The sequence below is a fragment of the Corylus avellana genome, chromosome 2, assembly GCF_965113065.1.
Source record: "Corylus avellana chromosome 2, dhCorAvel1.hap1.2, whole genome shotgun sequence".
NCBI lineage: Eukaryota > Viridiplantae > Streptophyta > Magnoliopsida > Fagales > Betulaceae > Corylus > Corylus avellana.
In genome coordinates, this window is record NC_142491.1 from 29,316,772 (window position 1) to 29,338,998 (window position 22,227).

Sequence of the window (22,227 nt, forward strand, 5' to 3'; positions counted from 1 at the left end):
ATATACAACTTGACATAAGACACAGCTAACCCTAAAATAAGAATCTTCAACAAATCAATTTACTACAAGGAAAAGGATATCTTCTCATTGGCTAGCTTAGTCTCCAAGTCTTTCAATTCTTGAGCATCTTTCCTTTACAAACGATTTGATTACACCCAGTTGACACTCCCAAACCTACTTTACATGCTGTCATAGGAGGTTGAGGAATATAGAGAAACTTTCCATATTGATTTTCAGCTTTCCTACAGTTGTGAGATTGTTTTGAACGCCTATCTGTGCTCGATCGCATCAGGCTTGCAATCGATCGCAGTTTAATCTGATTCTAACCTTGAGCTTCTAATACTGCAACCGATCCTGCGATCGATCGCATATTACCCTGATTCTCACCTTGAGCTTCTAATACTGCAACCGATCCTGCGATCGATCGCATATTACCCTGATTCTCAACTAGAGCTTCTGGTACTGCGACCGATCCTGCGATCGATCGCACTCGACCTGCGCTCGATCCCCTGAGAGCATTACATGCTTTAACAAGGATCATTTTCCTTAAAAAATAAAAGTGGTTTAGAATTATAGTAGATTTAATTGATGTGAGAAAAAAAAGTAAGAATGTTTATATGAAAAAATAAATAAATTGTTCGTAGTAAATTGTTCATTTAAATAGTAATAAAAAATTATTAATATGATATAAAAGATAAGAATGTTAGGAATTGGTTTTGAGAGGAATATATTGTGACTTTTTCATTGGCAAACATAGCCTATGTCACTTTTGGAAGAACAGGGTTTGTATAATTAATTTTTAATAAAAAAAAAATACTTATCATTAGGTCGATACACTTGTTAATGTCCAAATGAAAATAAATAAGATACTTACATATTATCATTCATGTGAGCAGATTTATATTTATATGAAAGTAAGTTTTAATTCCTTGTACAAAAAGAAGATAAATGTAAGTTGAGCTCCATAAAAAAGATTCAGTGAAAAAAAAAAAAAAAAAAAACTCACACTTAGCCTTATATAATTTGGTTCAAAATTGCATAACGGTTGGTGAAAAATAAACCTATAATAATAAATTTAATGAAATTGAATTGGAGAACAAGAACTAAAGTAAAAGTGGGTAATTTTGAAGGATCGGGATCCCAGTAATGAGGAAAAATTGCCCATAAGAAATTTTAGTAATCCTGGCCCTTCAATGTCATTTAAGGGCTTATAAGCCGCTATATGTCCCACTAATAATAAAATATTATTTAAATTTTAAAAATAAACATAAAACAAAATAATAAAATAAAATAATAATAAATATGGGGTGGCCAAAGCCACCCCATGGCTGGCCGGTTGGGGGTGGCTTCGGCCACAATCGGCCCACCATATAGCCCTAGGGGTAGCCAAACCACTTATAGGGCAAAATAAAAAAATAAAAAAGATTTATGGGTTTGGTCCTAAGGGGTAGTTCGGCCACCCCCAACCAATATTGGGGGTGGCCAAAGCCACCCCTGAGGCCCTAGGGGTGGCTTCGGCCACCTTCTAGGGCTAAACTCATAAATTGTTTTTTTTTTTTTTTTGTTAGTTTGGCCCTATAGGGTGGCCGAACCACCCCCAACCAGACTTTGGGGGTAGCTTCCATAACTCAACTAGGGTAGCCATATTTATTATTATTTTATTTGATTTTTTTATTATTTTTATTTTTATTTATTTTTAAAATTTAAAAAATATTTTATTATTTTATTATTAATGCGACACATTTCAGGTTGTAAACCCTTGAATGACATTAAAGAGTCAGAATTACTAAAATTTCTGATGGGCAATTTTTTCCCCATTACTAGGGATCCGGATCCGATTTTGAAATAGGAAAAGATGGAGAGAATAGTGAGGAAGCGCGTGCGGGAAAGGTCTCAAGTCGTCCTGGACGGACACCTTCCTAGTTCAGATAACGCCACGAGGGTTGCCAGCTTGGGTCTTCTGATGCTCACACGCAAGGGACCTGCATCAGCGCTCACATACAAGAAAACAAAATAAAACTTGTGCAACTATATAACTAAATCCAAAATCGGGCTTATCAAATATCACACTCTAGAATGGAAAATTTATTCATTACTAGACTAGACCACCACCGCTTTTGTTTTGTTTTTTTTGTGTTTTTTTTTTTGTCTTTTTTGTTTTGTTTTCTTGTTTTCTTGTTTTTTTTATTTTTTTTTAATTTTTATAACAATTCCATGAAGCCCACTTGGATCCTCTATACCCATGAAGGTCTGTTAATATTAATACCTATTTGCAATACGCTCTATGTATTTGGGACAATTATTATCCCGTAACGAAAAGAGCATTATACTATTAACAGAGTGTACAAACAATTCTTGATTACTGAATATTATTAAAAAAAAAAAATTAAAAAAAAGGGGTTAAATTTCACAAAACTTGACGGCATATATGGGGCTGTGGCACAAACCCATTCTTTAGTGTCTACCAATAAAGAGTTGACACATAAGCTTGGAACAACTTTAAAACACAACGTTAAATATATTATTAGTATTTGGGTTTTCACGACTTTTTTTTTTTTTTTTTTCGTATCACATATGGTACTTATGTTATCGATAAAGACCGGTTTAGTACATCCGTCAATTAAACTAACAGACTGACACATGTCCTAACAAAAATAAACAAATCATAAAAATAATTAAAAAAACTAAATTTTAAAAAATATATATATGGGGTGGCCTGGCCACCCTATATTGGCCAACAGGGATGGTTGAGCCACCCTAAAGGCGGAGGGTGGTCTGGCCACACCTAATGGCCAAAAAGGGGTAGCCAAAACCACCCCCGAAGGGTGGCCACCCTCAGAGGCCATGTGGAGGTTTCGGCCACCCCCTTGTGGCCAGTTTGGGGGGTGGTTTAGGCTACCTCTTTTTTGCCCAAAATGGGAGTGGTTAGATTGTTGAAAATGGTGTCTAAAACTCCAATTGATTAAATAATATTTTGATTATTATTATAAAACAATAGACATATACACTTATATTCTTGCATGGCAAATACATGTGATTGTGTATTGTCTAATTATATGCATATAAGATTCTTAAGATTAGGAGTGTAAAGCCGGTCGATTATAACTGGCCATCAACCGGTAACCAGTTCCTTAGGCAAGAGAACACATGGACCATGAAGATTTTCTCCCTGGCCCATGCGGTAACAAGCATGGAGCCATGCACTCTCCTTGTCCCCCCTGGATTGTGTTTTCAGCCTCTTAGTGCCACATGGTCTAAATGTCAACCTCTGCTAGCCTATTAAGCCTATAATAGAGAAGAGCCTAAACTCTCAAATCATTTATCAAGTTCTTTTGATAATAAAGTTTCAGAAACACTATGAGAATTAATAGTTCTCGTATTAATTCACGAAAAATAAAAGTTTAAGATTTGAAGAGCGAAGTAAGAGCATTCACTCTCTTGGTTATTATCGCTCATTAAAGAGAAGATCTAGAGGTCTCTCTATCCCTGAGATCTGTCATGTTCTTAGAGAAGAAGGAGCAAAAAGATTTTGCCAAAAGCCAGGTGTGGCCATAGATTTCCAAGTAAGATGCTCTCACTAGACGACAAAAGAAAAAAGCTCTCTTCTCTCTCTTCTTTCCCTCATCAGAGGAGGTGTTGAGGAGTGGTTTCTAGTCTAAGGTGGGTGGCCGGAGGTGGTCAGAATGGGCTTATCAAGGAGGTGGTCGATTGAAGCTAAGGATTTTGAGATGATGGTGAAGGATGGGGAAGCTGGTTTGGAGATTAAGGAGAAAAGTAAAAGGTTGGTGAGGTCAGTGAAGCTGGGTAGTAATGAAGCTGTTTGGCTACTAAATATCTTTGAAGAGTTGATTGCAGTGAAGGATTCAAGGGTATTTCATGATCATTCTAAGAAGGGCTATCCTAGATTATTGGCCCAGAAGTGCTTCAACAGATATGGAAGTTTTTTGGTGATTGAAGAATGCGATGGAAGGGAGAAGCGCAGGTCAGTTATGGTGCCGGAAGGAAAGAATCAAAAAGGATGGAATAAGCTGGAGTCTGAGCTCCAGATTGCTATCAGATTCTTCCAACCATTCCTGATGGTTCCAGAAAAGGATGATATGAAGAAAAGGAGGAGCTTTTCTGAGGTGTTACAGGCCACGATACGTCCATCGGAGGAACTCTTTTTACCTTCGACAGAAACCATCGCAAGAATCCCAAAATGGCTGTCGGGGGAAACTGGAAAAAATGTTGCGCCACAGAAGAAGATGAACGTGAATGTCACTGGTCCAGGGTCAGAATCGATAGCTATACTCAAACGCCCAGATGGTATACGTCCGGCGAATGATAAGGGCAAGGCTCCGATTGAAGGGGGATGCATGGAAGCTTCAGGGAGACAGAGGTACATGATGGAATTTCCGGCCATTCCTTCGCCGGTGCAACCTGTGTCTCCGGTGAAGATTTCTCCGGTGGTTTCTGGATTGTTGGGTAGTGGCAATTTGTCTCATGCAGCGATGGAGGTGCAAGGACGCAACGTACCAGGAGGAACGAACAATTCTGACAATGGACACGTGGAGTTTGGAGGATTCGAATGCGTTAAATTAAGGAATACTCTGGAAAAGATTCAGCAAGAGGTAAAAGAGTGCCTGGAGCGTTTGGCGAAGGGGAATTGCGGGCATTGCGCTTGTGGGCTTTCGGGCCTTGGGCCTAAGCCAACAAACCAAAGTGCAAAGGAGGGTGTTAATACACAGCCCATGCAGTTGTTGAGCGAAACCCAGAGGGTGGGAGAAAGGAATAAGAAAAGAGGGAGACAGAAAAAGAAAAAAAGGCCGATGCGGGTGAGGAAAGTTCAAGTGGGCTGGACATACAAGAACGGCGATCCAGGAGCTTCATCGTCCACTGCTGGTCATCAAGCAACACTGGGTCAAGCGCCGGGAGGTCCTTCGGCGAGGTCCGCGCAGGGCGAGCTAGGAAAAACACCATCTAATGGTGAGTTGGGGCTGTCCGGCATGAGGGCTGGAATTTTACACTTGGGTGGGCAACAGACAGTGCCGATGGGGAGAGAGACAGCGCCGGCGGTGGAACTGGGTGACGGCAGAGGCTCCGATGTCCAAGAAGAAGGGAGGAAAGCAGCTCCGGCAGGTCAGGAGGCTCGGGCTTTGGTGGCGGGGGCTGGGTCTGGGTCTGGTTCTCTGGTAGCCCAGGCTGGTAGGGCGACAGCAGCTGGGACGGATTCAGACCTCCCGGCAGTCATTGCTTCCCGGGAAATGTCGCCTAGACCAGGAACTCCATCCGCTTCTAAGACTGTGGGAGCCTGCGAACAAATAACAGAAAAAGGGGAATTAATTTCTCCCGGGGCAGGATTGGAAATTGGGTTAGTAGGAGGAATGGAAGGATTGGAGGAGGACTGTGTGGGAATTCTTGCGGATTTCAGGAATGATATGGACAGGGGACCTACTCAAACCAATCTGGAACTATACAGTTCTCCACGTTCTGTGGAGAAATCTGCTCCATTTAAGGAGATTCCAGTGGTAGGATTGGAATTAGAGGTTTATGAAGGGGAGGATCTCATTCCATTAATGAGTTGCTCAGCTCCGGGAAACAAGGGGAAAAAGGGATCTAAGTCAACAAACAGGGTTTTGAAGCTTGTCAAGGAATTTAGCCAATTCGTGGGAATTACGTGTGATGGATATGAAGAAAAATTATTGGAGCTGTTTGCGGATATCATTGCAGAAAATGAAGGGAAGGGGGCAGGTGTGGCATCAAATGCGGGAAAGAAAGGATTGAGGGAACTCAATAATCTGGTAAGTTCTATTAATTATGAAGGGAATTCTAGTCGGGTTAGGGCTAAAGGAAGGGCACAAAGAGATAATCCATGAAGCCAAGGATTATTTCTTGGAATGTGAGGGGGTTAAATGAGGGCAATAAATGCTTGAAGGTAAGAAATTTACTTAGACAATGGAAGGGGGATATTGTATGCCTTCAAGAGACGAAAATGAAGTATATTTCCAATAAATTTGTGAGAAAATTATGGGGATGTGCTTATGCTGATTGGGTTTTTGTTGCATCAAGAGGAGCTTCGGGTGGAATCCTATTGATGTGGGATAGAAGGGTGGTCACAAAGATTGAGGATTATGTGGGAGAGTATGTTGCAGCCTGTTCTTTCAAGAACGTAGAAGATGACTTTGTATGGGCTTTTGCGGGGGTCTATGGTCCGAACTTTGATCACATCAGGCATCGGCTATGGGAGGAGTTGGCTGGTCTTACCAGCTGGTGGAATGTGCCTTGGTGTATCGGAGGTGATTTTAACGTGACTCATTTTCCTAGTGAAAGGGCGGAGGGAGCACGTCTTACTCGTGCAATGTCAGATTTTTCGGATTTCATAGCTGAGCAGGGGCTTATGGATCTCCCATTAGCCGGAGGGACATTCACATGGTCGAATTCTTATTCCCGGTCTAGGATCGATCGCTTCTTAGTCTCTCCAGAATGGGAAATCAAGTATCCTGGCTTGATCCAGAAAAGGATGCTTAGATTGTGCTCGGATCATTTTCCCATCTTGCTCGATTGTGACGGCATGGTTAGGGGTAAGAGGCCTTTTAAATTCGAGAACATGTGGTTGAAATCAGAGGGGTTCGTGGACAAGATACGGGCTTGGTGGTCCTCTTATAATTTTTCTGGCTCTTCAAGTTTCATCTTGGCTAAAAAGCTTAAGGCGTTAAAGGCGGACATTAAAAGCTGGAACGAGATGGAATTTGGCAATGTGAATGCTAGATGCTTAGAAAAAGCAGAAGAATTGAAGGCCATGGAGAGTTTGGAGGAAGAGAGGGAGCTCGATGAAGAAGAGAAGGAAAGAAAAAGGGTGATTTCTAGGGAGCTGGAGATTGCTCTTCTACAAGAGGAGATCAGTTGGAGACAAAAGTCCAGGATTAGGTGGCTCAAGGAAGGGGATAAATGTACTAAATTTTTTCATCGAATTGCCAATTCGAATAGGAGGTGCAATTCTATTGACTCCATAACCATTAATGGAGCTATTAACTCCAACCAAGACATCATCAAGGACCAGGCGGTGCAATTCTACGAATCTCTGCTCTCTGAACGTTGCAATTGGAGGCCTAGGGTGGACAATCTTGCGTTTGATTTATTGGAGGCGGATGAGGCCAATCAAATAGAATCTCCTTTCGAGGAAAGGGAGGTTTTGGAGGCGGTTAAAGGTATGGATAGAGATAAGGCCCCAGGTCCAGATGGTTTCTCCATGGCCTTTTTCCAAGATTGTTGGGAGGTGATCAAGAAAGATATCATGGCGGTATTTTCAGACTTTTATGCTCATGGTAAGTTTGAAAAAAGTCTTAATGCTACTTTCATTTCCCTTATTCCAAAGGTGCCTGGGGCTACTGAATTTAAGGAATTTCGTCCTATTAGCCTTATAAGCGGAACTTACAAGATTATAGCAAAAGTTCTTGCTAATAGGATGAAGAGGGTTGTGGCAAGGGTGATATCAAAGCCTCAAAATGCTTTCGTTAAGGGTAGGCAAATTACGGATTCGGTTCTTATTGCAAGTGAATGTCTTGATAGCCGGATCAACTCGGGGGAAATGGGGCTGCTTTGTAAGCTGGATATGGAGAAGGCCTATGATCACATAAACTGGGAATTTCTATTATATCTTCTTAGGAGATGTGGCTTCGGCGAAAAATGGTGTTCTTGGATTGAGCGTTGTGTTTCAACTGCTCGTTTTTCGGTGTTAATCAATGGCACTCCGACCGGCTTTTTCAGAAGCTCACGAGGGGTGAGGCAGGGGGATCCCTTATCTCCATTCTTGTTTGTCATAATTATGGAGGCATTTAGTAGGATGATTGGTGCGGCCATCGATAATGGTTTTATCTCGGGTTTCTCAGTGGGAGATAACTTGTCTGAGAGGATCACCATCTCTCATCTTTTATTTGCAGATGATACGCTGGTCTTCTGTGGGGCGAATATTAATCAAATCCGCTCCCTTAAAGCATTACTTATTTACTTTGAAGCCGTTTCTGGTCTAAAGGTAAATATGGCTAAATCAGCTTTGATACCGGTAGGGGATGTGGAAAATGTGGGAGAATTGGCTGGGATTTTGGGTTGTGGTTTAGCTTCTCTACCTTTGAAGTACTTGGGTCTTCCTCTGGGCGCTAGCTTCAAGGCCAAAAACATTTGGGATGATACCTTGGAAAAGGTTGAGCGTAGATTGGCAAGCTGGAAAAGGTTGTATCTATCTAAGGGAGGAAGGGTCACTTTGATCAAGAGCACGCTTTCTAATCTTCCCACTTATTTGTTATCCCTCTTTCCATTGCCTGCTTCTGTGGCCAAGCGAATAGAGAAGCTCCAACGTGATTTTCTTTGGGGTGGCTTAAACGAAGAATTCAAGTATCACTTGGTTAGTTGGGACAAGGTATGCTCTCCTATCAACAAAGGTGGCTTAGGGATCAGGAAGTTGAGAGTCTTCAATCAAGCCTTATTAGGAAAGTGGCTATGGCGTTATACGCACGAGAGAGAGGCTTGGTGGAGAATTGTGGTAGATGCCAAGTTTGGTTCAGCATGGGGTGGATGGCACTCTATTGACAACACCGGTCCTCATGGGGTGGGTCTTTGGAGGCATATTAGAAGAGGGTGGCGAGTGTTTTCTAAATATATCAAATTCGACCCAGGAGACGGATCACAAATCAGATTTTGGGATGATGTTTGGTGCGGGGAAATGACTCTTAAGGAAGCGTATCCTGGCTTATATAACATAGCTAATGCAAAAGATGCATCCATTGCCGATAATTTGGAGTTTATGGGTGGAAATCGTCAGTGGAATGTTAGCTTCCTTCGATCGATCCATGATTGGGAATTGGAAGTGCTAGCCTCATTCTATACTACGTTATATTCTCACAAGTGGAGTAGGGGAGGGGTGGACAAAATTTGGTGGATCCCTTCGAGAAAAGGGAAGTTCGATGTTAGATCATTCTATAACATCCTGGTAAGCAAAGAAGCAAGTCCTTTTCCTTGGAAGAGCGTATGGCGCACCAAGGCTCCTTCGAGAGTGGCTTTCTTTACTTGGACGGCGGTGTTAGGGAAGATCCTCACAATTGATAATCTCAGGAAAAGGAATATCATTGTGATCAATAGATGTTGCTTATGCAAAATTGATGGGGAGACTATTGATCATCTTTTCATTCATTGTGAGACTGCTCGTTCCTTATGGCAGGCCATATTCAGTCGTTTTGGGTTGTCTTGGGTAATGCCTAGCAAGGTGGCGGGCCTGCTTGCTTGTTGGTGGATGGGAGGCCGCTCTAGGAGTGCTGTTGTTTGGAAAATGGTCCCTCTATGCATTATGTGGTGCCTTTGGTTAGAAAGGAACGAGAGATGCTTTGAGGACTCTGAGAGATCATTGGAGGAGCTCACGGCCTTCTTTTTCCATACACTTTACACCTGGACAGCGGCTTGGCTTGCTCCTATAGTTATTAGCTATCCTGATTTTCTTGTTCTTTTTTCTTCTTCTAGCTAATCGTTTCCCTTGTATACCCCCTGTGTACTAAGGGTTGCGCCCCTCTGCGCTTTTGATATATAAACATTACTTATCAAAAAAAAAGATTTCCAAGTAAGTTTTCTTTGCTTTTTGCGATTTAATTTTAAATAATAATTGTTCTTCACATGTTTTTCTTAAAGTTGTTCCTAGGCATGAGAATTTGAAATTTTTGGTGTGCGATTTCTAATTTGTATGCCTATTCCCAGCAAGGATCCCCTAGAATTTTAAAGAATTTGTTAGCTCTAGAATTACGAAATTTTAGGCTGTTCTTTACATCAAATGGCTTTGAAAATGTCACCTATTAAAAAGGTGGACTAAGACCTTGTTTGATATTTGTTATCAAACAAAAGAATAAAATTTTGTAATTTTAGATTATGAACTATGAGCTTGAGTAATAACCCCGCCACTTACACCCATAGACTTTCATATGCACAACATATATACCTTGTAAGAAGCATTTAAGGATACTATATGCCATACGCTCAAATAATTTAATCAATGAATAACAACTTATATTCATTACAAACTTTGAGTGTCAATCATAGATCAAAATTCTTTGGGATTTATGGCCTTATCCGCAACTATGATTTATAGACTTTTGTTAACAACTGAGTTCACTACATAAATAACGTTTCATTCATATGTATTATTTACTTACTAGGTCGTGGATTTACTCTTGTATCTTTTCAGTTGTAAAACATGTGTTGTTTTATAGTTGAGCCTTTTGAGGATGATGGAAATGGTAGTGGAGGACCCCTTTTTCTTGATACCCTTGGAGAATTTGGCCCGGGTTATTTTTGAGGAGTCTAACCCTGAATTATCAAAAATTGTGATGACCGAGCATATATAGGGAAAAAACGTTGATCGTTTCTTAGATTATCTTAATGGTATTTTTCTTATTCAGTATATTTAGAGTAAAGCTCCTCAGATTAACTATGAACCTGTGGTTGAAGTTATTCAGGATTGTAATATGACCTATGAGGACTATGATGAACTTAACTTTTGGTTTAGTTGAACATGTTTAATGCTTAGTACTTTAAATCCTGAGTTGTAAAATTTAACTTTAGCACCTTGATGATCGGTCTTATATTATAATAGAATGTAATTGGCTTTGGTACCTTACCATAACATAGGTTAAGGTGTTGTAATTATAAAGAGATGATTACAAGAGTTTGAGTTTGATAGAAACTCAACTTCATGAGATATATCAAAATACAGAGTGATTATCTTATCTATACATGAAAGTTTAAAATACAAGATCACAAGATAACTATCTATCCTTATCAAGTTGTTTATCTTCATCATCACTTGATATGTGAGCAGGTTTGAATTGGTCTCTAACACGCCCCCTCAAGCTTAGCGGTATAGGAAGAACATTAAGCTTGGTACGAAGAGAGCCAAACCGGGAGGATGAGAGTGGCTTGGTGAAGATGTCCGCAAGTTGATCTTTGCTAGAGATGAATTTAATGGAGAGTCGATTCTTTGCAACTAGATCACGGACGAAATGGAAATCAATTTCCACATGTTTTGTCTGTGCATGAAACACAGGATTTGCGGAAAGATATGTAGCCCCAATATTGTCACACCATAAGGTTGGAGGTTGAGAGAACTTTAGGCCAATTTCAGAGCACAAAGACATTAGCCAAGAAATTTCCGCAGCAGTGTTTGCTAATGCTTTATACTCGGCCTCGGTGTGTGATCTAGCAACTGTGTTTTGTTTGCGACAACTCCAAGAAATTAAATTGTTGCCAATAAAAATGCAATAACCACCTGTGGACCGTTGGTCGTCTCGGCTACCTGATCAATCGGCATCAGTGAATGCTTGAATGCTAGATGTGGACAATTTTTGAAACATAAGGCCATGCTGGATCATGTGCTTTAAATATCGTAAGGGCCGTTTTACAGATTGCCAATGTGTAGCTGTAGGTTTGTGCATGAATTGTGCAAGTTTGTTGACATAAAACGAGATGTCTGGACGTGTGATGCAGAGATATTGTAGAGCTCCAACTGTACTTCTATAAAGAGTTGGGTCAGAAAATAATTCACCTTCAAATGCCGAAAGATGAGTAGATGTAGCCATTGGGAATGTGACCGGTTTAGCCTCAACCATTTTTGTGCGTTTGAGGATGTCCATTATGTATCGTTGTTGAGATAAAATGACCCCATGAGCACATGGCAGTACTTCAATGCCTAAGAAAAAATTTAATGGACCCACATCCTTGACAGCAAAGTCACTGTGTAGTGCTGTGAGCAAGGATTGAATTGCACTAGAACTTGAGCAAGTTATTAATATATCATCCACATAAATTAAGACCAGCATAATATATTCAGAAGTTTGATGAATGAATAGAGAAGTGTCAGATTGAGAGCTATGAAAACCCAATGTAAGTAACTTGGAACTTAATCTTGAAAACCATGCCCGAGTGGCTTGTTTAAGGCCATAGAGTGCCTTTTGCAGTTTGCAAATGTGTGTAGGATGTTGCGGGTGAGAAAAACCTGGAGGCTGGGTCATGTAGACCACTTCGGATAGGGTGCCATGAAGGAAGGCATTTTGAATATCAATCTAATGAATATGCCATCCATGTGAAATAGCTAAAGATAGTGCAAGTCGTACCGTTGTAGGTTTAACCACAGGGCTGTATGTCTCACCATAGTCAATGCTGGATTGCTGATGGAATCCTTTTGCAACTAAGCGAGCTTTGTAGCGGTCAGTAGAACCATCCGCTTTCCTCTTCAACCGAAATACCCATTTGCATCCAATAACATTAGAAGATGCAGAATGGGGAGCTAAAGTCCAGGCTTGATTTTTTAACAATGCATCAAATTCAATATTCATAGCTTGCCTCCAATTTTGATCTTTCATGGCTGATGTGTAGCATGTGGGTTCTATGGTTTGGGGAGTAGATTCGGCAAAAAGGGCTTTTGGTAAAGGGTATCGGATGGCCATCATAAAACTACTTGGGTTTGGTGATATGGTTCTTTGCACGTGTGATCATGTGGTGAGGTGTAGGGGATGATGTGGGTGATGCTGCATCAAATATATGTATAGAAGATAATAAAGGAGAATTTGAAAATGAGTTTGTCGTATTACTTGGTGGAGTTACGGGTTGGGATGAAGATTCGGTTGGTGTGGGAAGAATGCAGGGTGTCTCATTGTCTCTTGAGGTTGAGTTCAATGAAGATGCTACTGCCTCGAGTAAATATTCATGAAGTCGTGGAATGGAGAAAGAACTTGGGACTGCAGTGGGCTGTGTCGTGGGACTGAGTATACCTCAAGGGTGTAAAGGCGGTTACGGTTAGCGGTTAGTGGCAATAACCGCTAACCGTAACCGCCTTAGCGGTTAGTAGATTTCACTAACCGCAACCGCTAACCGCCTAGCGGTTAGCGGTTAACGGATAGCGAAATAGATAACCGCCCGTTAACAGTTTTTTTAAAATTGGGTTTTTTTTTACCCTCATTTTTTTTCTTGTATTTTTAATATCTTCTTGGGCCCAATTGCTATAAAAAGGAGCCCATATTGAAAAATAAAAAATGTTTGACCCAAAATTTACATTTACTTGTACTTTAAAAAAATTTCTTTAAATATTAAATCATAACCGATTAACTTTTTTTTTAAAAAAAAAAAAAAATTCAACACAACATACAAAAAAAAGTTCAGAATTCAAACAACTGTCACAACACATAAAAAAATATATAAAAAAAGTTCAACACAAAGCATATAAAATAAGTTCAAATAAAACTTTAAATGATATAAATAAAACATTAAAACTTCATCAATCCTTTAATTTGGTCTTCTAGCAAATCCTGTGGACATCAAAAGAAGACAAATTATAATATTAAACATAATAATATTAAGGCACAAGCATGTACACATATCAAAACGTGCTTAGTATAATTGTATTGTAATTAAAATACTATGACAATTCAAAAAATAATAACCTTCGTTACTAACAAACCTCTAGGCAAAAGATGAAGCAGCACTTGAACTTGAAGGTTGAATCACATCTATGAATAAATAATTAGAATAAATTAATAAATAATGAAAACTAAATGAAGTTGCAAATAACTAATTTATAAACATTTACCTAGCTCATCAAATTCTGTCAAAAACTCCTCCAACTCGGCATCACTTAGGCGGTTCTTTATCCAGTCGTGTGTACAAATCAAGGCTTCAGTGGTAAGTGGAGACAATGAACTCCTAAAGCAATCCAATACACGTCCACCGGTGCTAAATGCGAATTCAGAAGTAACAGTGGAAATAGGAATGACAAATACATCACGAGCTATCTCTGCGAGGATAGGGTATTTGGACGCATTAACCTTCCACCAACCTAAAATATCAAAATCTTTTATTGTTTTTTCACATTCATCCAATGAATACCGATCAAACTCTGACTTACATGCCAAATCATCCTCTTCCTCAACGTGTTGGGAAAACATCTTCCTAAATTGGTAGTCGCTATCTTCCAAGACATCACAACCAACATTCAAATTACCACTTGAACTTCCTACATTTGCCTGAATGGTAGACGACTCACTAGCATTAAACTTATTGTATTGGTCCATCAAACGTTTTATGAGGGATTTCACTATTTTCACTATGTCTTCCGCCCGCTCAAGCCCAAGGCATTTTATCAACCAATACGTTAACGCCCTTATCTTGGAACGTGGGTCAAGAACAAAAGCAACAAACATCAAGTAGTTGACGTTCGTATTGTTCTCTATATTCCCCGAATACTTTTCATACTTCTCTTTCATACTAAGACTCATACTCCTCATGAAAGGATCAAAACTAAGACACCTATTACTCAATGTATGTTAAATAATACAAAGTTGCATGAAATATGAATTGGAAGTGACACAATTTGAACCTAAAACGTAATATAACTAAAATGAATTAATACATAATAAAAAGTAAAGTGAATTTGAAAATAACTAATTTATAAACATTTACCTGAAAACTTCAACGTGGCATCATAAAAAGTTTTCAAAAACTTCACAAATGCCCTAGCATTTTCCCAATCAATCATAGAAGGAACAACAAACTGATGATCTTCTTCAACAGTAGCTCAAAAGCTTTTTCGTATTTCTCAGCGGTACACAACATTAGGTATGTAGAGTTTCATATAGTTTTAACATCTAGACACACCATCTTCGTACATGTAATATTTTCCCACTGTATACAATCTTTAAACTTTGCCATCCTAGACGGTGAAGACCTCACATATTTTATTGCATCCCTTATATTATCTATACAATCACCCAACTCATCAAAGCCTTCTTGCACAACAAGATTTAAAATGTGAGCATCACACCGCATATGAAGAAATTCAGCTCCCAAAATAGTATAATTCTTATCCTTCAACCTCTTCTTTAAATAATCAATCCCCAATTTATTGGCCGAGGCATTATCAACTGTAATAGTGTAAACACCACCAATCCCCCACTCTCGCAATGTACTCTCCAACATTTTTCTAATTTCCTCACCCGAATGATTAGAAATTAGACAAAATTTAATTATTTTCTTATGTAGTAACCAATCTCTATCTATGAAGTGAGCAGTAACACACATGTAGATAAAATTTTGAATAGATGTCCATGTGTCAGTAGTGATGCAAATCCTTTTACCACGCAAAACACTCTTCAACGCAAGTTTTTCTCTTTCACACACTTTCATGCAATCTTTTTGTAGAGTAGTACGACTTGGTACATTGAACCTAAGTTCAACTAAATTCATCAATTTTCTAAACGAATGACTCTCCACATGCCTAAAAGGCAGCTAACTCGCAATGAAATACTCAGCCAACCCATTCCTTAAAATTTCCGGATCATACTTCTTGAATCCCAATTGGTTGCTAGTAGTGCCTTCGACCAATTTTTTAAGTGACATTTGCAATAGAGTTTGGCCTTTGGGTAATTTTGATTTCAAAAGTGGAGATGTTGGGCAACCATGGGTAAGTTGGGTCATCATGGGTGAAGTACCATTTCTCTTATAGTGACACCCTATCAACTTGTTACAATGATTACACTTAGCTTTAGGGTTATCCTTGTCAATTGGTTCTTACTTCTTGAAGTGCTCCCGCACAATAAATTGATTTGTGGGTTTTTTGGTTTGTTGGGAAGGTGAGGAACTTCTAACATTTTCAGAGGAATGTGTTTCAACATCTTGCACTTCCATAACAGGGGGAGGGCTACTCGTTGGCGAGATACTTGCATCACTCAAAGTGTCCTCCATCTAATACAGTTGATAAACACCAGTAGGCAATTTAATATACATAGTTTTATTTGTAAAACCTACTTAAATGTAATTTATTGAAGAAGAAAATGTAATTTATCCCTATATATTGAATGATTCAAGCAATCATAGCCTTTTGGCTATATATATATATGTTCTGTGTGTTCGTTAAAGACACACAAAACACATATATATAGCTCTGTTCTGTGTGTGTGTTGAAGACACACAGAACACATAGAACAGAGTCACAGAGATATATATAAAAACCAAATCAGCCGTAGATAGTCTTCAACGCACACAGAACAGAGCTATATATATATATAAAAAAAAACCAAATCAACCCCTACGACTACCATGGTCTTCAACGCACACACAAAGCTATATATATAAACTAAATTGTAACGACCTAGATTTTAAAAACTCTCATATAAACAATATTAAATAGATTAAAAGAATAAATGAATAAATTAGATCAATGATATGTGGATTAATGATATTGAATAATCTATTTAGTGTTACAGGTATATTACATTGATTTTTGACATCTTTTGTATATCCATTCAATTCTAAAATTTAGCTTCACTAATATGTTTATGGGCATAATTAAACACAATCTAGTAAATAAATTATTTATATTGGTGTTTAGTGAAGTTAGAAATTAATTTGAAGCTTTGTAGTTTTTGGCTTAAAAAGCAGTGTCTTAATTTTCATACTGTCTAAATGGGATTAAAACTGCTAAAGAAAGATACCAAGGCTAGCTACCTTTGTTGAAAGCTTAAAGTCTTCTAGTAATGATGATTATAGTAAATATCATGATTATAATGATTTAATAAGGCAAGTGGCCAAGTGGGAATGCAAATAGTTAAAGCCTAAGTTGAATTAGAAACCTTGTATAGGCCAAAAATAGACTCAAACGAACTCGGATGTAGTCGAACCAAAAATATAAAATGTTTGTCTCGAAGTCCTCTATCTACTCTCAAAATTTCATGTCAATCAGAGTACGTTTGGACATTGAAAAATGGACTGGAATGCACTGCCCTCATTTTGGACGAAAATACTATTTGGTCTAGAGTATGAAATATGGACTAGGTTCATTCTTATGGTTAAATACATCTCAACCCTTAGATCAAAGGTTTAAAAATAAATCCTAACCATTCATTCTCTTATAAATAGAGCCTAAGCTATAGTCACTTTCACTTGCTTTTTATTTACAATCTTAGAACAAATAAAATTGTTTGCTCCTCCTTTCATTTTATTTCTTAGTTCTAGTCAAATACCATATAGCCTAGATCTTTCTTGTAGTGTTCAAGTGTTTTTCTAAAACTAGCTACCTAGAGAAGATTTGGTGGAGTTTTACTTTTAAGGATTATTGGGTAAGTGTTTCATGTATAAATATCATGATTTATTGCTTTTATTACTTGTCCTCATTTAATTGTTTAAAGACCCAATAAAGTGTATATTGTAAAATAAAGTAATGGATACAAGTGAATTTATAATAAAGAGCTAGTGGACAAAATCAATTAAGGACTTATAATATTATCTATATATTATTTACTTTACAGTATTTAACATTTACATTCAGTCATTTCTTTTATGTCATTTAAATTTCTGTTCATATTTCTGGCGGTAAGGACTATTTGATCTCATCCCCGAAATATGCATTTAACATTTACATTCAGTCATTTCTTTTATGTCATTTAAATTTCTGTTCATATTTCTGGAGGTAAGAACCATTTGATCTCATCCCCGAAATATGCATTTAACATTTACATTCAGTCATTTAACTAGTTATAAATGACTATCTTAGATTAATATAATAAAATGAGTAAATAAAGATGAAGTGACGGATAATAAATAAATATAAAAAGATGAGGGTCTTTAAACAATTTTATTATTGGAGGATGAACTAAGTATTGTTTTTATGTATGTATTATGTGCAGAAGTGGAGCAGAATACTACACTAAGGAGAGTAAGTATGGATATACTTACTGAGTACTAGCTTTGTTTTATTGTTATAGGAATTCTTATTTTGTCTTATTGATATAATTTTGCAATACAACTGCTACATACTGTGTCTAATAAAATGGGCTGATAAGATAGCCACCTTAAGAACAAGCTGGGTGGATTGCCGCGAGGAACTGTCGGTATCTCAGTGGATGGGGGTATATAACCGTCCAACAGGCCTAATATATAACTAAGCTGGGGCGGTGTAGTTGCCAACACCAAACAGGTAAACCTCTAAAGTGTGAGGGACATAACGGACGTAAGCGGGCTGAGAGCTCATGAGAAAAGGTCTGAAGAAAGATTAACATAAAACACAAACTAATCTGTCATTACGCTGCATTCACAACTCATTCATTATTATATATTTTAGTCTTTAATCTTATTTGTTCAAATTAGTCTTTTTAGTCTTTATATCTAGGAAAATAGATTACTCACTTGTTTGCCTATGTAAATATGATAACGTCATCTTTACATAGATCTTGATGCAGGGATAGAAAGTGAGGACGATGGTCATTTTACTGGTTTTGATGGTTGATAGACCATCTGCTGCAGGATTTATGCTTATTCTATGGAGCAAGTCTCATTTATGTTAATCGCTTTTATTATGTATGGTGATGTGTGTAAACTTAATAGATATTACTATGTTAATTTAGGTGCCGTCTGTGGCATATATTTGGTACACCTAGTGTGTACATATGTTGTAATGAAAACCATGTTTCTATTTTATTTAATAATATATCACCTCGAGGTATTTCAGTCAGCTCAACTGTGTTGTGTAAGTTATTCCTAGGTCATAGAAAAAGAAAAAAATATACATACTCTGCTGTAAGATTGTATTTTCTAAAGTTGCAGCGTCACGACTTCGATATTTGTTAGTCTAAATATCGGGGCGTTACATAAATCAACCCCCAATACCCCATACGGCTGCCATACACAATATAATCCAAAACCCATTCCGATCATACCTGTAACATCCCACCCCAATGACACACAATATTGTCCGCTTTTGGCTCCCCTCGAACCAGACTTCCCAGGGTGGTCACCCATCCTGGTACCACTCTAGTAGAAGCACGCTTAACTGCGGAGTTCTGATGGGATCATGACCATCACGGCTTTAAAACGCGTTGTTGTCATTAAGGGTGTAGTATACATTTAAGCACATCCTCATCTCCATACCCAGGCGATGTGGGACGCCACAATCACCCCCTCTTAGGACCCAGCGTCCTCGCTGGCGACCCTCATGGGATTAGCCCATTCTTGGCATCCGCCCCAGCGAGCGCCCGCTAGCAAGCTTCATGGGCTTGTGCACGCTCTCCCCATCTCAGGCTGGGCAATGGCTCTGATACCATATGTAACATCCCACCCCAATGACACACAATATTGTCCGCTTTTGGCTCCCCTTGAACCAGATTTCCCATGGTGGTCACCCATCCTGGTACTACTCTAGTAGAAGCACGCTTAACTGCGGAGTTCTGATGGGATCATGACCATCACGGCTTCAAAACGCGTTGTTGTCATTAAGGGTGTAGTATACATTTAAGCACATCCTCATCTCCATACCCAGGCGATGTGGGACGCCACAATAACATCCCCAGCCCATTAGTGTTAATTTTCTTACTTGCAAAGATCCATAAGGTTTATCAACTAAACAATGCTAGTATAACACTGAATGCATGAAAGTCTAGAATATCATGTCTAAAAATAATAACTAAACTGAAATATTCTTGTTTAACATAAATATGTCTCACAACGAGACAGATATCCTTATTAAAATAAATCTATCAATTTCTGAAAGAAAACTGTGCCAACGCACTTATTAACTTGACTAATATGAAATCATAAGAAATCCTAAATACGCCTGCCCCCATTCCGGCCTCCTAGTGCAGCCTGGTCACCACCTGAAACAAGAAATAAAAACTGATGAGCCCAAAGGGGGCCCAGTAAGTGAAATCCACAGCCATGAGCAGTTTTACTCCTTGTCCCTTTTTGAAAAAAATGGAACTCATAACTACATATGTTCCCAGTATATTTTTAAAGAAAACAGAAAGCAAATAAAATATATTTTCATCAATAAAATTTATGATAGTCTTTATCTCATACTAGGGCCCATGTATACTGTTACCCCCATATACTAGGGTTGCGCGGTCCTTGCGACCTGGGATGAGATACTGTGGCCGCAGCCCCGTCCCCTGGCCAGCCGATTAACTCTGGGTGCACTCAGCATGGCAAAAATAAAACTATAATGGAACCACCTTCTGGCAAAGCCTCCTTCAGCGGTTGCGCCTCCATCCTTAGCATCGGTACCAAGCTTTTCTCTTGTTTCTCTTGGGCCAAAAATACACTCCTCCCTACATGTGCCCTCATTTTATAACATTCTTTTCTCATTGCTTGTACTTCTCTAGGGCAACATGTAGGAGAGTTTATGATCATTGTCTCAAAATTCTCTTTATAAACATCACTATTTTCACAATATTTCTTTTTCTCAAACTTGTCATGCATGTAGCAAAATTCCATAATATAAACAAAATAATCATTTGCAATTGAAAACAAAATTGCATAAATAGCATGACATGATAATTTTTATGGAAGGGATAATAAATTCACTTACCTCTTGACTGCAGTAAAATTTTTCTCTGACTGCTAACTAATCTCCTGATGGAAATACAGACACATTACTACCCTCATACACGTCACAACAAAACATTCTACTACTATTATGAGTTGGCTTGCTAATAAATTGAGAATGAACTTACTTAGGTATTTAGGTATATTTTCTCATAAAATTTTCAGAATTTATTTTATTTAGTAGTACTCCTTTATGTATATATACTTTAAGTTCTTCCATACTATATATATATATATACACTGCCCACTACCCCATCTATATATATAGATGAACAACTTGAATACCATATATATATATATATATACACGTCCGTTAGCATGCTATATATATATACCTTGAATCATTATAAATATATTGAACAATCAGATGTACATATATTTGAAATCCTTCAACTCATTATATATATATATATATATATATATATATATGTAGCTGCACGTGAGGTGTAAAACAAGAAGACAATCTCTTTCCCATTACAAGGCCACACGGCAACCAAGGTAAAATGCTGAAATTTGACTCACAGTTGTGCTATTAATGAGTATATATATATATCAGATGAAGAAAAGCAAATATGTGAGGCCATACCTAACACACACAGGGAGAGCAACGTGACAAGGGAAAAGTGAGCGGCAAGAAAAATCCCTTTTCTCTTTTTTTTTTTTTTTTTTTCTTTCTTTCTCTCTTGGTGTGCATCAAGCTTGTTTCACTCCCTTAAATAGGCTGAGTAGAAGATCAGAGGAATTAGGTTTTCAAGGAGCTTAGGTTTTTTTTTTTTCTTTTGGTAGTCAGCGCCTAGGGCCGGGCTTCAATATATATATATATATATATATATATATATATATATATATATATATATATATATATATATTATTACTATTATTATATTTAACTCTTTTATTTTATTTACTTATTATTATTATTGTTATTACTATTATTATTATGTATTATTATTATATATTTTTAATTCGTCCATTCTCATTGTTAACCTAAGCCAACCCTTTTTTTAAAAAAAAATATCTACGAGTCAACTAAAAATACTCTAAAGGGACTTAAGATTGTCACAATACCCCAATAATCAACAAATACACAATAAATGAGCCAAAATCATTGGAAAGAATTGTAAAATAGTAGGAAATCAAAAATCAAAGTAGCTCGGGAAAAACTCCAAGAAAATGAACCCAAAATCACTGACCTTAGCTATCTAATTTGGGAAAGAAACTACCTAGTATTTTCGTTGAGCCGATCGTGAGCAGCGGGTGAGTTTGAGAGAGTTGAGAGACGAGAGTTGAGACTTGAGACGGTGTCACAGACTCATAGTGAGAGATTGAGAGTTTGAGACTTGAGAGAGGCTGCTCAGCAACTTTGTCTTTGAGTGATTTTGAGCGTGAGATTTAGGGTTGGGAATAAAAAAGAGATGAATATATACAGGTGCAAAACGACGTAGTTTTGCCTTCTATATAATTTATTTATTTTTTTAAAAAAAAAGTTAAAGGATAAAACTATTAAGTTATTAACTATCAATAATTCAATTAAAAAAAAAGAAGTTAAAAATGGTTCAAAAAATTCAAAATTGTTCAAAAAATGGTTAATTTTCTTTTCTTTTCTTTTTTTTTTTTTTTTTTTTTTTTCAAAAAATGGTTAAATTTCTTTTTCTAAAAAATGTTCAAAAAATACATTAATATTTCAATTGTGATTATAAGTAATACATTGTTGAATCTAATGTCAATTACTTAATTTGATATTATATAATCATATAGTCTCATTAAATTATATCATATGATTAATTATTTAAATTCTTATCATATTTACTTATAATATTTTTTCTTTGAATTGAACTTAATATCTAA

General features: G+C 37.7%; 1 protein-coding gene across 1 annotated transcript; it reads left to right on the top strand.

Moving 5' to 3' along the window:
* Positions 1-5,187: 5,187 nt before the first annotated feature.
* Positions 5,188-6,992, top strand: LOC148587587 (uncharacterized). Its single transcript, XM_088512709.1, has 2 exons — positions 5,188-6,929; positions 6,970-6,992. Exons 1-2 carry the CDS (start codon positions 5,852-5,854, stop codon positions 6,990-6,992), a joined length of 1,101 nt encoding a protein of 366 aa, XP_088368835.1. The 5' UTR covers positions 5,188-5,851.
* Positions 6,993-22,227: the final 15,235 nt, after the last annotated feature.